The 12,700-nt window shown below is 32.5% G+C and overlaps 1 protein-coding gene across 3 annotated transcripts; it reads right to left on the bottom strand.

The window, feature by feature from the left end:
- Positions 1 to 10,507: 10,507 nt before the first annotated feature.
- Positions 10,508 to 12,428, bottom strand: LOC137822589 (pentatricopeptide repeat-containing protein At5g48910). Of its 3 annotated transcripts, none has more exons than XM_090294684.1 (2): positions 11,641 to 12,283; positions 10,508 to 11,504 (listed from the first exon to the last, which is right to left on the bottom strand). In XM_090294684.1, the coding sequence occupies exon 2, from the start codon at positions 11,420 to 11,422 to the stop codon at positions 10,577 to 10,579; it is 846 nt and encodes a 281-aa protein (XP_090150810.1). In that variant the 5' UTR covers positions 11,423 to 11,504; positions 11,641 to 12,283; the 3' UTR covers positions 10,508 to 10,576. The 3 variants fall into 3 exon arrangements, with proteins under 3 accessions (XP_090150810.1, XP_090150809.1, XP_068483600.2); XM_090294683.1 differs by having other exon boundaries at positions 11,584 to 11,721; XM_068627499.2 differs by having other exon boundaries at positions 10,508 to 12,428.
- Positions 12,429 to 12,700: the final 272 nt, after the last annotated feature.

The raw sequence follows: 12,700 nt of genomic DNA, 5'->3' as shown, positions 1-12,700 counted from the left end.
AACCAAATAAAATAAATAAATAAACTCATAAACTTGGACACTAAGGACATGTCCCACCAAGGAAACAACCAAAGTTTTTGCTTTCACTTTCACAATTATATTTTAGGCAAAACTTTAACCATATTTATTATTTTATCTTTAGTTTTTAAAATATTTTTAAATGATTTACAGATGTATTTATTAAATTATATGATAAAAAATACACTAAATATAAAATTATATGATAAAAAATACACTAAATATAAAATTATATGACTATTTTATTGTAATTACAAATTATTATATTTATTGGTTTCTAAAAAATCTTAAAGAATATATAAAAGATAATAAAGTGAGGGATATAATGGTTATAATACAATCCATTTTATTTATTTATTTATTTTAATCTACCAAATAATTAATCATCCAATCCTTTTTTTCCTTATTTATTTTCATTTTTTCCCTTTTTCCATATTTTTTTTCTTCTTTTCTTTACCAAACATATCTTAATGTATTGAACTCAACTTTAAATTTTAATTTGAAAGTTTGCAAAACTATTACTGAAAACTGTAATTTCTTGATCACATTGGTTTGAAATTTAATAAAGTGTTTGACTGAGCTAAGGTGGAATGTGAAATAAATTTTTTTTTGACATTTCAAGATTGATTTTTTTTTTAAAGTATCTCTGAATTCGATCATTTTCTTTACTTATAATCCTTGTTAATACCATTTGCATCATGACACACATTTGTCGTTGTCAATGTGGTAAAAAATAATATGTGACGGTGACAATTTTGTAACAATAATGTTTTCAAAAGCACGTCAGAGACCGAGACGCTTTTGCCCATATCCTGTCTTTGCCACCTCCTCCACAAGTTCCTCTGGTGCGAGGCTAAGTTGAAAGTTGTCGTTCTCATGGGCCATGACCCTTCCCAGATTACCAAGTCGTCGCTCGACAAGCTCCTTCTGGAGCTCCTCGATTGCATCGTCAAATCACTCGACGTCTGCAACGCCGTCGCTCTCGGCCTCGACGCCAACAAGAACCTCCAGCGCCTCACTGATATCGTCGTTGTCGCGCTCAACGTGACGGTGCACCTGGAACAACTTTTCCGCTAACAGCAAGGACCGCGTGCAGTTGTTGTTGTAGACGATGACGCTGAACTGGTCGGCATCGAAACAGATCCACACAACTCTCAGAATGTTGCCATTTGATGTTCGAAACCGTCGGAAACGCGAGGATCAAAGGCGAAACTCTCCAGTCACGTCTGAATATAGGTTGTATATTACATCGGTTAGATGGTTTAACCGGTGTAATATGGGTCATTCTGAGTAAAAAAAAAATATTACAACAGTTGTTACTAAGAACCAATGTAATATATTCTTTTTTACCCTCTTTTGAAGCTTGTGCTACTCAGTCACACACAATCTCATTTTGCTACGTCATTGTCAGTGTGCAACGTCAAATGTGTGTTACTGTCAAAGAGTGTCAATATATCAGGACTCATATTTTTATTATTCTAAAGACAGCGAAATTTTATTATTAAATTTATACAATTATTTAGAAATCAAGGGATAATTTTTATCTTTTTATTTTTTTATTTTTTGTCATATTAAATAATATAATAATAATAACTTTTCAGTAAAATACCGTTTTCTCTTTCTTGCATACTCTTTCTTCATTCATTTCATTTGATAAGAGTAATTTTTAAAAGGATTTTATGTTTTCAATAGCAAAAAATTTAATATTTTTAATTAGTAAAAATATCATTAATATAACTTTTAAAATAGTTATTATAAAAGTTAACAATTTACTTTATTTTTTTCTTTTATTTGTTTACTGGATGCTTATCTTAAGGTTTTATTGAATAATTTGTTTTTGCAAACTTTCAATTAAAAACTTCTGAACTTTGAAACTGAGTCATAAATTATAGCTGTTTAATGAGTTAACTAGTAGAACAGTTTTTATGAGGGAGTGATAAAACTGATGGTTATTTATTTTTATATGAAGTCAATTAAGATAATAACGTTATGATTAATGATTAATGATTATGTTCTTGTGGTCTTATCTTGGAAAGGCGTTTCAATCCGTTAATGCACGAAATTCTATATAAATTAGAATATCAAATTTGACGGTTTCACTTTGTGAGACCTGATTTTATGGATGGACTCTTATAAAATTTCTCATAATTTTTTACATGTATTAGACTTATGGACTAATGGATAATTTTTTTATAATTAAAATTTGAAAAAAAATATTCTTTATCTAAAAATAGTGATATCATTTTCAATATCTATAAAACTTAATATTTAATAACAAAGACAATATATAACAAGATGCATTATATAATAATATCATTCATTTCGATCTAAATATTATGGAAAACAATTATATCCATGTCTCACACATCCATAAATAATTAGAAAAAGTAAAAATATATAAAAGTAAACACAAAATTATATTACTCTGAAATTGACAAAAGTTCTTTCTTTCGTTTAGCAACATAAAAACAAAAAATAGAAAAATATAATATAAAAGAATAAATGAGTTAGCTCGAGTACTCCAGTCCTAACCCATACAGGTATAAAGTCAATGGTTAAATATGAATCATAAGTCATGTGAAGCATCCCATTGACCCAAGTTCATTTTTATAATATAAACTACTTTTGGTTTGAATTTTTAAGTGATATAAAACTTTTAGATGTATTGGAACAAACCTCTAAATCTATGACTAAAAGATAGAAATGAGATATAACCATCCATTTGTTTCCACTAATAATGCTAATGTTTGAACTTCAAGTTCGTTAACATAACAATGTTATGGTTAATCATCACATCCAAATTTATTGTTTGATTTAGACCTCAATACTTTTAATACGATTTTGCTCTCAAAATATGTATCTATGTTAAGGGAGAAAAGTGCATATACAACTACACTTGGACTTTACTTCTCGTAGATATGAAACTTTTGGTCAAAACACTCCTTAGGAGTGGCAATGTGTCTCGTTTGAGCTCGCTCCACATTTGACCCGTAAAAAATGAGTCGAAACAAACTGACCTATATAAGAATTGAGGCCTAGTTTCCTGACTAATCCTACATAATTGCTTTGCGAGCTTGCTGTTATAATTAGTGGCAAAAACAAAAGGGGGTGAATTGTTTTCACAAGATTTTCACAAAGTTTGGAAGTAGAGTGAAAAGTTCTGAACAATCAACCAATTGATTTTCTGTTCAACTAGATAAAAGTTTAGTTTTAATGTTCTTTACATAAATTTAACCGGTTGTTTTCTCGAAATAATAGGTTATTTATACCAGCAGAGAAAGAACAATGATTAAAACAGTATAAAAGAGAAGGGATAGAGAGATTCACATAGAGAGGTTTATACTGGTTCACTCTTAACCAATAGCTACATCCAGTCATCAACTAACCATTGAAAAACCACTATGTAATCAAACCTAGATTACAAAACACACACCAAAAGTGATGATCTTGAACCCCTCAAGAACACACAGATTTGGAGGCGTCAAAACATCTTGTTCAACATTTGCAAGTTGACCTGCACAAATAAATTAATCATATTTAATATTTAACATTTTCTAACAATAATCATATGTTGTACTATTTCATATATTTTGTTGCGTCCATGAAGACTAACCTTGACAATAAAATTCAAATGACGTAAATAAATATGATATTAACATTAACATTAAATAAACACATCAAAGTTAAATCTTCCATGAATAAGGTTAAAAAAATGGTAGTATGAATTGGTGAAAAAAATAGTAGTAATTAATCATATTCTCATCCTAATTTTAAAATAATTTTTATTTTTCTTCACTTTCAATAATATTGGATGCAACCTTGGAAGAACTCTCCTCCTCTGCGTTTTCTTATTATAATCTTTCTTATCTGAGCAATGACAATTTAATGAATTTAAAAATAAAATAAAAATAGTCTCGATTAAATTATTTGAATTACCCAAAAAAAAATGGTTCTTCCAACTACATGTACGCACAATTATTTTAACATTTTCAAGCAATAGGTGGTTCCTATAATTGTTAAATATAGATTGAGATGCAGCTTAAGCAATATGGGTGGTCATCTTTGTCATTAAGGCAAGATATGAAAAATGTTGATTGTTATTCTTTCCACCATTCGAACACATTAATCTTCTTCAAAAAGTCAAAATTCAAGGTTAGTTCATCTAAATATGCATTTAGTTTGTCGGAGTCCCAAGCCACTAGAATCTGCAAAAACTATAAATATATTCAAAACCTTTATACTTGGCAGTTCTAACACTATGTAGTAGTATAATGTTCAATAATAAATTTAATCACAAAAATTTCATTTTTAGCTCATAATGAGAAGTTTAGCTTGCCTTTAGGTTGTGGATGAAGCTCAATGTTTATTGTTGAGGCAAAAGATAGTTGTTTATGTAATGATTATTGCCATGGATCACAAATGTTAATGACTTTGCTAAGTGTTGACACAATTTGGTATTCTTCATTTAGATATTCAACTGGCTCATTGTTACTTTCAAATCTTACACCTACTAGCTAAAGTTGAGATGTGCTCCTGTGCTATGTGGTCCACTAGTTAATCAAAATATTAGTATATATAAGACAAAACTAGTTAGCATTGTGGTTAAGGGTTTCATCTCTTGGTGCATAACATATGCTAGGAAAGCTAATGTCTTTGCTTCTTGTTGGAGATCCCACATCGACTAGAGATGAGGAAAATTCATTGTATATAAGTGGGTGCAAACCTCACCCTATGAGCTGGTTTTATGGGGTTGAGTTAGGCTTAAAGTCCACTTTGTAATATGGTATTAAAGCCATTTCGAGTCTATCCTAGCGAGTATTTATTGGGCTTATCAGGTCACCCGCTATCGGGACGTTATCGGGTGTGTTGGAGATCCCACATCTCTAGAGATGAGGACAATTCATTGTATATAAGTGGGTGAAAACTACAAAATCATAAAAGATGACATTTCTGTGTGTTAGAGAAAATGTTAGCTTTTTAAGAGAATTTAAGTATTTTAAGGGGTTAGTCTTGACTTTTGAATAAGGAGTTCCACAAGTTAAGTTAAAAAAAATAAATAGGCAGAAAAAAAAAAAGTTACCAAAATTTGTCTTGTCTCAATAAATTCTCTAGACCAGGCTAACCATAGTTTACTTCCCATGAAGCATTTTTGTCGTTGATCATAGTCTTTGGAAAAGATGGTAGCAAAGGAAGACCTATAATATGCCCTACAAAACTACAATCTCAATGAAAAAGGAACTAGCTTGGTTGTTTTATCATGTTTTTTACCAAAAAAAAATGCAAGTTAACTAGGATTCTACTACTGTTTTGCCATTCAAAATCTACTAGTTAGACCCTCTGAGGAATCAATGACATAAGATGCAAAATTAGCTTTTGCAAGGGAGATGAAATAGTTTTTATTTCCAAAATCCACAATGACACAAACATGACTTTGATTAGCTTAATCCAATTTTGTTTTATTGCAAGACTGCGATCAGCATCGATTTAAGTTGAAGTCGTGCATGGGGGCACAACTTTAGTGTTGTGTGATTTAAGGTGAAGTTGGATAGAGGTGGCATGACATCAATGTGTATATGTAAAGCAAAAGTCTTAGTTTTATGTGCACAACTTCTTAGTTTTAAAGGTTTTTTTTTTTGTCTTATGATCTCTTAGAATTTTATTTATTTATATTTTTGTGTTTAAAGTTAAAAAATATATAATTATAATTATAGAAATAACTTTTTTGTATCTATATATATAAATATATGTTTGACAATGTTTAAGTTAAATTAGTTAATGGTAATATTGAAAAAAAATTAGAAGTTTATTTGATAATTAGGTAATATTTGGCAATATTTATAGATACAAACACGACTTTGTTGAGTTAATATAAAAGTTAAATTGTTTACTTTTATGCATTTATATATTTATTTTTGTTTAATTATTTTGTAGGATAGTGGAAAAAATCAATTTATAATTTTAACTCTAAAAAAATAAGAGCAAAGTTAAGAAATGAAATTAAAAATAAATTTGAACATAAAATTGTTACATAAGGACAAATAATTTATTTATGAGAGGATGTGACACAATGTGCTCTTCTTCTTTGTCTTATGAGTCTTCTTTGAATGTCATGTTAGGTGGTTGTGTGATGAGATGGAACTGGATCATCATTATTGTCTTCATCTTTGTCATTTTGATCGTCATAACTAGCGAGAGAATTGTGGCCCATAATAGTGAATGAATGATATGAAATTGTATGCAGATGGAGGTGTAAATGTGGAAGTTGTAAAGATATTTTTTGGTCCAGAAAAAATATTGCACGTGTATCAAACTTGCTGGTATGACGATTTAGAAGACATGTAGTTATAATCATCCATGTATGTGGACATTGAAGATTATAAAAGACAGGACTACCTAGAATAACCAAATGACTAGTTATGAAATTGTTGAACATAGGAAGAAGACTTAACATGCTAACAAGGAAGTTGTTGTTGGGGTTGCTCAGGCTCTTGTGATGTATCGTACTACTGAAAAAAGGCAAAATTTAGATAAATAAAAATACATTAGGAAAGGTGTTAGGAACTCAACTTACATTGTTGTTGGATGTTAGTTGTGGAAGCGATATGTAATGGATAATATGGTTAATGTACCATTGCTTATATGTTGTGGTGTCACGTAAATGCCATTATCGTTAAATTAAATACCTTGAATGACACATTTATGTTGATAATTCCACATTGATATCCACATTTCATGCCATTGTGGCCAATGTCTATATGTTCTACATCTCATATCTTCTTTGTGAAGTTAATATAACCTTAATAAGTCCGTTGAAATAGTTTGTCGAAACCCAAATTGTCGCATTATTAGATCAACTTGATGAAATTCTATTATGACAAAATAGATCACAGGAACAAGTGCCCAACTAACAGGCGAAACCTCAACAATAATCAAGGGATGTAAGTATGATTTGATTAAGAACCTATTGGACTATAATTGGTCCAACATCTTCCATAATTGATTGTTTGTACTTGTAGCTTTGTGTTGCCTTTACATCGTTGCAGGAGACCACCTTTCATAAACAATATATGTTTTATTTGGACAACAAAAGTTAAAATACATTCAAACTTTAAATTAAGGAAGTAACTATATAGATAAAAAATGAGCCTTTTTTCTAGTGGAAAACCAAGTCCTACGACAATATCTTTAGTAAATAGTGGCTCAATAGATGGGGAAAGGAATTTGATGCGATCCCAAGCCCAACATGGCAAAAGTAAGGTGCAACCTCCAATGTTTTCTTGGTTGAAGTCAGTTCCATGATGTAAAACACGATAAAGACATGCCGAGACTGCTAAACCATAACTATAATTTGAGACGTAATTCATGATAAAACACTTCATACTTGTTTGTCAACTTTTCTATCAAGATCATGTGAATTTGGACTCAACCCAAATTGATTTAATTGTAGTGAACTCGGTCAAGGCTAATCCTTTCATCCCCATAAAAGGTTTTATTGTTGAAATCAAAAGTCGTTTTGGCTATTCAATCACATATAGAAAATCATAGTTTGCAAAATAGAAGGCTCTTGCTTTGGAGTTCGATGATTGAGAGGAATCATATAATGATCTTCCAAGATGGTTGTAAGTGGTGCAAGACAGTGTACCAAGAAAAATTGTACAATATGTTGCTTCTCCTTATACATTGTGGACAATGTTTAATAGACCTTATGTTACATAGTAGAACATGTATTTTGGTCTTTCAAACCTTCGCATTATGTATTCAATTATTGCAAGCCAATTGCCTAAGTTGATGACATTTTTTTTAATCGGAAAATAACATGTGTTGACTACAATTGTCAAAGGTAGCAACCAAAACACATTTCATTTGTCGTATGCAATTGTTGAAGGCGAGACAATGGAAGCATTGAGATGACTCTTCCAATTATTGTGACAATAAGTCACACTTCAACCCTATATATGCATGATAATTGATAGAGGAACAACCATATTATCAACATTATAATCTGAACATATGTCATATTGCATCCAATTTCAACAAAAAGTTCAAGAATTTCGCTTGGAAGAGACAAGTCATTAACACGGGTACTCTTTTGGTTAAGAAATGACTAGGTAAAAGTCTCTTATTTTCAAGTGATTTTGTTTATCAATGTATAAAGGCTAATTGTCACCTGTCTTGCACATCTTAGCGTGAATCCAAGGATAAAGAAGGATTGAAAGATTGCTTTGTCAACAATAGAATAATGTTCCAAAAATCTTGCCAACTCCCTCAAAAAGCCTGAGGCCCTTTAAGGTCAATTTTAATGAGATCATGAGAAACCATATCGACTATTAACTTGACAATGCCTAATTGTCCCCGAACCAATCTAATGTGTGTTCAAATCAAATATTGAACAATTCAGCCCTTGGATAAAGGACCATCGTAATGATACACAACCCCTCAACTCGAGTCAAGTAGTGTGAAAAGGTTAAATGATCTTCTAAAAGATTCTTACACGCAATAGTCACATCGCTCTAATCATAGTCATGTTTGTATCACACAACTTTTACAACAACTCTAACACAACTTCACACGAAGAGTCAGAAAATTGTGTTACCTAAACACAACTTAATTAGAATAAAGTTGTTTCATGCAAACACAACTTATTTATGTTGGTAACTTTTTAAAAAATTGTCCATTCGATAAAATTAATTTAAACACTAATTTGATAAAATTTCCTAATTTTTATTAAGTCTAAAATAACAATGTTCTATTAAGACTCAAAACTATTTAAGATAATTAATTTTTTAAAATTATTTTTACTTTAACAACTTATATTTATATTTGTATCAATTTATAAACATTTTCTCATCTAACTAATTTTATTTTATTTAATATTAGAAAAATCAATATAATACAAATTTATAATATATAAATGGATATAAACTTTTTCTTACAAATAAATTTTATAAAATTGAGTTAGAATTAAAATTTTATTTTTAAAATTTAATATAAATAAAATATCATATTTCATCATTATTTTTTTGTAAATGTTGAATTATTCTCGAGTATTACTTTCTATATGTATGATTGAGTCTAACAGTGTATTCTGGTTGTATTACACTGCTTAGTTGGAGGTTTTGGAGTGATGTTGCGTTGTTCGTCGAAAAAGGCTTAGTTGGAGGTTTTGGAGTCATGTTACGATGTTGCATTTTTTTTACTTCCAATAATCCATAGTCTGGAAAGTTTGCAAAAAAAAGAAATAATTCCATTAGTCATTTGGAGGAGTACATGCATATTGTATTCTGAAAAGGGGTCCATAACATGATTCCAAAATACACTTGCCCAAACTGCATTCCAAATTTTAAAAAATGTGTTCGAAAAAGAATATTTTGGAATTACTTTTTTCTCTTATGGATTCCTATTCCGGGATCAACTTTGCTTTATGGAACACCCTCATTCTAGAATGACTTCTCTGGCTTATGGATTAGTGAGTCCAAAATTCATTTTTTTTCTCTTATGAATCTATTCCAAAAGTCATTATTGGAACTCGATTTCTGGAAACCTACATGCCCCCATAACCATCCAAAATAGTTCAACACAACTCCTTTCTTACCTCCAACCACCAACGAAGCTTCGAAAACACACCAACACTTCGACCGTAACTTCAACGAGCTCAACGTTTGTTGCACCAACCAACGTCTGCCATGAAAACCATGCTTTCAGACAAAACTGCGGTAGTTTGGGTATTTCAAAAATTGATGGGGTGCAGGAAGAAACACCCATTACCAAATAGTCCAGTTACAATATATAACTTTACAGTGGTGCTTGTTGCAAACATAAAAAAAAGTGTTTTGTGAAATCAGAAATAACCGTAGTAGTTTATCCTCTCTCCTTTTTTCCTATCCTTTAGTTTCTCTGAATGTCCCTTCAACATTTAACATTTTACATATGTCATGGACTAAAATGAAAAAAATTACATAAATCACGTTGACAAATATATATATATATATATATATATATATATATAGAGGACCATTTTATAAAACATATATATTCGAAGAGAGCAAGGACAAAAAAAGAGAAGCTTGAGAACAGAGAAAGCAAAGAGCAATTCTTGACTGTTTAAAGCGCAACAAATTGTTTTTTGTTAAAAGTTAAAATAATTATTGACAGTTTTAAATCATAAAACTCATTAACCTGGATTTTTGCTAATGTTGTCACTAATTATTTTAAAAAAAGATTAAATCATTATTTATTTAAATAAGAGTAAACTGGGCTTAAAATAAAAGACTAAAGGCAGAATTTAATTTTATTTACTGTGTATTTTCTTTTCTAATAAACACTTTTTTTTACTTGTTTCCGAAAAGTAGGCTAGCATTTGCTAACAAAACAGAACTAAGGTTAGACTTTATTTATATACAGAACACTAATTTTGAGTGATTAGGATGCCAATACTAGCCTTGTAATTTATGGAATCATATATAACCGTAGAAGCTACTGCAAGCAAAACTTTAAACCATTAATTCTAACTGATTCAGATAAATGAATGCGCTAATTTTTTACATTTGATCAGGATGACTTACCAAAAATCTCTGCAAGAGCATGATCCCTTGCTAAAATGGTGGAACCGACTTCGATCCCTAATGACAATACATCTATCAAAGAAACCTGAAACGTGCTTCATGAAACTATGACAGTCATAACAAATTCTAAGGTTCTTAATGATCCTAATGGTCTTTCTATCCCTATGAAAAAGAAGAACAAAAGCCACTGCTAATTTCTCACTGTGATAGCCTAGACAATGCTCCTTCTCTTCCTCTTGAATGTCATGCAGCACATTAGAAGTAATAGGGGTGTAACCTCCAAGTTTTACTGTGTCAATAATTGAACCCAGAAATCTTGTAATCTCCTCCCAATTCGGATGAGAATTATCTCCAGACAAAAACTCATGAACCACTTGATCAATGTGAACCAAACTACGGCCAGGTTCCTTAACAATCCTAAGCTCCCTCATTGAATTCCTCACCCCCTCCTTCTCAACCCAGTTACCAACTCCACCATAAGCGTTTGACAAAAGCACATAATCACCATCATGATGAGGGTCCAACTCCTTGATCCTCTCCTTGGCCTTCTCAGCCAGCCCAAGATGATTGTGATTCACACATGCCCCAAGCAAAGTCCTCCAAATAATCGAATTTGGCTTAACACGCATCCTCTCCACAAACTCAAAAGCTTCAAGCAGCTTGCCTGCGCGGCCAAGAAGATCAACCATACAACCATAATGCTCAAGCGCCGGTTCAACACCATACTTACTCCACATGCCCTGAAAAACCTGCTGCCCCTCCTCCACAAACCCACCATGACTACAAGCCACCAATGCACCCATAAACGCAACACAATCAGGCTTCAAACCAGACTCCACCATATCATAAAAGGCCTCTAAAGCCTCCCTACCACGTCCATGAACGGCAAGCCCGTTAATCAGCGCAGTCCATGTTACCACATTCCTGTGAGGCATTTCATCAAACACCTTAACAGAACGATCAATGTCCCCGCATCGAGAATACATGTTAATAAGTGCAGTACCTAATGGGACAGTAAAGTTAAGCCCAGTTCTGGAAATAAAAGCGTGAACCCAGATACCTAATTCCAAGGCACCTAGGCTGGAAACAGCGGATAGCACACTAAGCATGATGACCCCGTCGGGTAGGATATCAGTGTGGCGGAGCTGCATTTGTTGGAAGAGCGTAAGGGCTTCATGGGGGAACCCGTGTTTGGCGAAAGAGGAGATTAAAGAGGACCAAGAGACCAAGTCTGGGTGGGAGATTTCATCGAACAGTTTAAGGGAGACGTGGAGGGAGCCGGAGGTTCCGTAGGAGTTTATAAGGGCGTTTTGGACGTAAATGGAGGAGTAGAAACCGAGTTTGAGAACGACGGAGTGGATGCTGTGGGGGTTTAATTTGGAGGGTTTGAGGATGAGGGGGAAGGTGAAGTGATCGAAGGGGATATTGGTGCGGTGCATGTGGGAGAAGAGGAGGAGGGCGAGGGAGGGAGCGTGGAGTGCCAGGTGGCGGATGATGGCGTTGTAGGTGAAGGTGTCGCCGGGGATGGGGAAACGGAGGAGCACTGAGGCGGCGTAACGGGCGGTGTCGGGGGGTGATGATGAGTTGGCGCAGTGGAGAATGAAGGGACGGAGGGAGAGAGGGTTCTCGTGTTGGCCACGTTTGATTAGCGTGGCGTGTAGGTTGTACACTTTCTTCATGTTCGAGTAATATCTCGACATCTCGTCGCTTCATTCTAAGCTCTTCTTAGTTATGCACACTTCTACTTCTAAAACTTCTAAGCTATGGACTTGTGTAAATCTACAGGGTCAATGATTTATATATCACTAGCTCTATTCACTGCAAAGACCTTTTATTTGAGTTTTGAGTTGAGCTTCTATCTTCATACTCTCATTCTTAAAATCCCCATTCATGTTTTGCGCAACAACAAAAAGAAGCATCATGTTAATGTTTGAAAGAGAGAAAAAATGTCTGAAATTTTTGACAATATTTGAAAGTAATAGAATTATATAATAAACCTGTGGTAGCATGATTTAATGAATCATGTGTTCTTCACCCATATTCTTTTTGTGTAGAAACTGCATTTTTATTCATCATTTATAAAATTATTGACCTTTTATGATGATTTTTTTTAACATGTT

Source organism: Phaseolus vulgaris, chromosome 9, assembly GCF_051622355.1.
Source record: "Phaseolus vulgaris cultivar YP4 chromosome 9, ASM5162235v1, whole genome shotgun sequence".
In the NCBI taxonomy this organism is placed as follows: Eukaryota; Viridiplantae; Streptophyta; class Magnoliopsida; order Fabales; family Fabaceae; genus Phaseolus; species Phaseolus vulgaris.
This window is presented reverse-complemented; position numbering and strand designations above follow the sequence as displayed.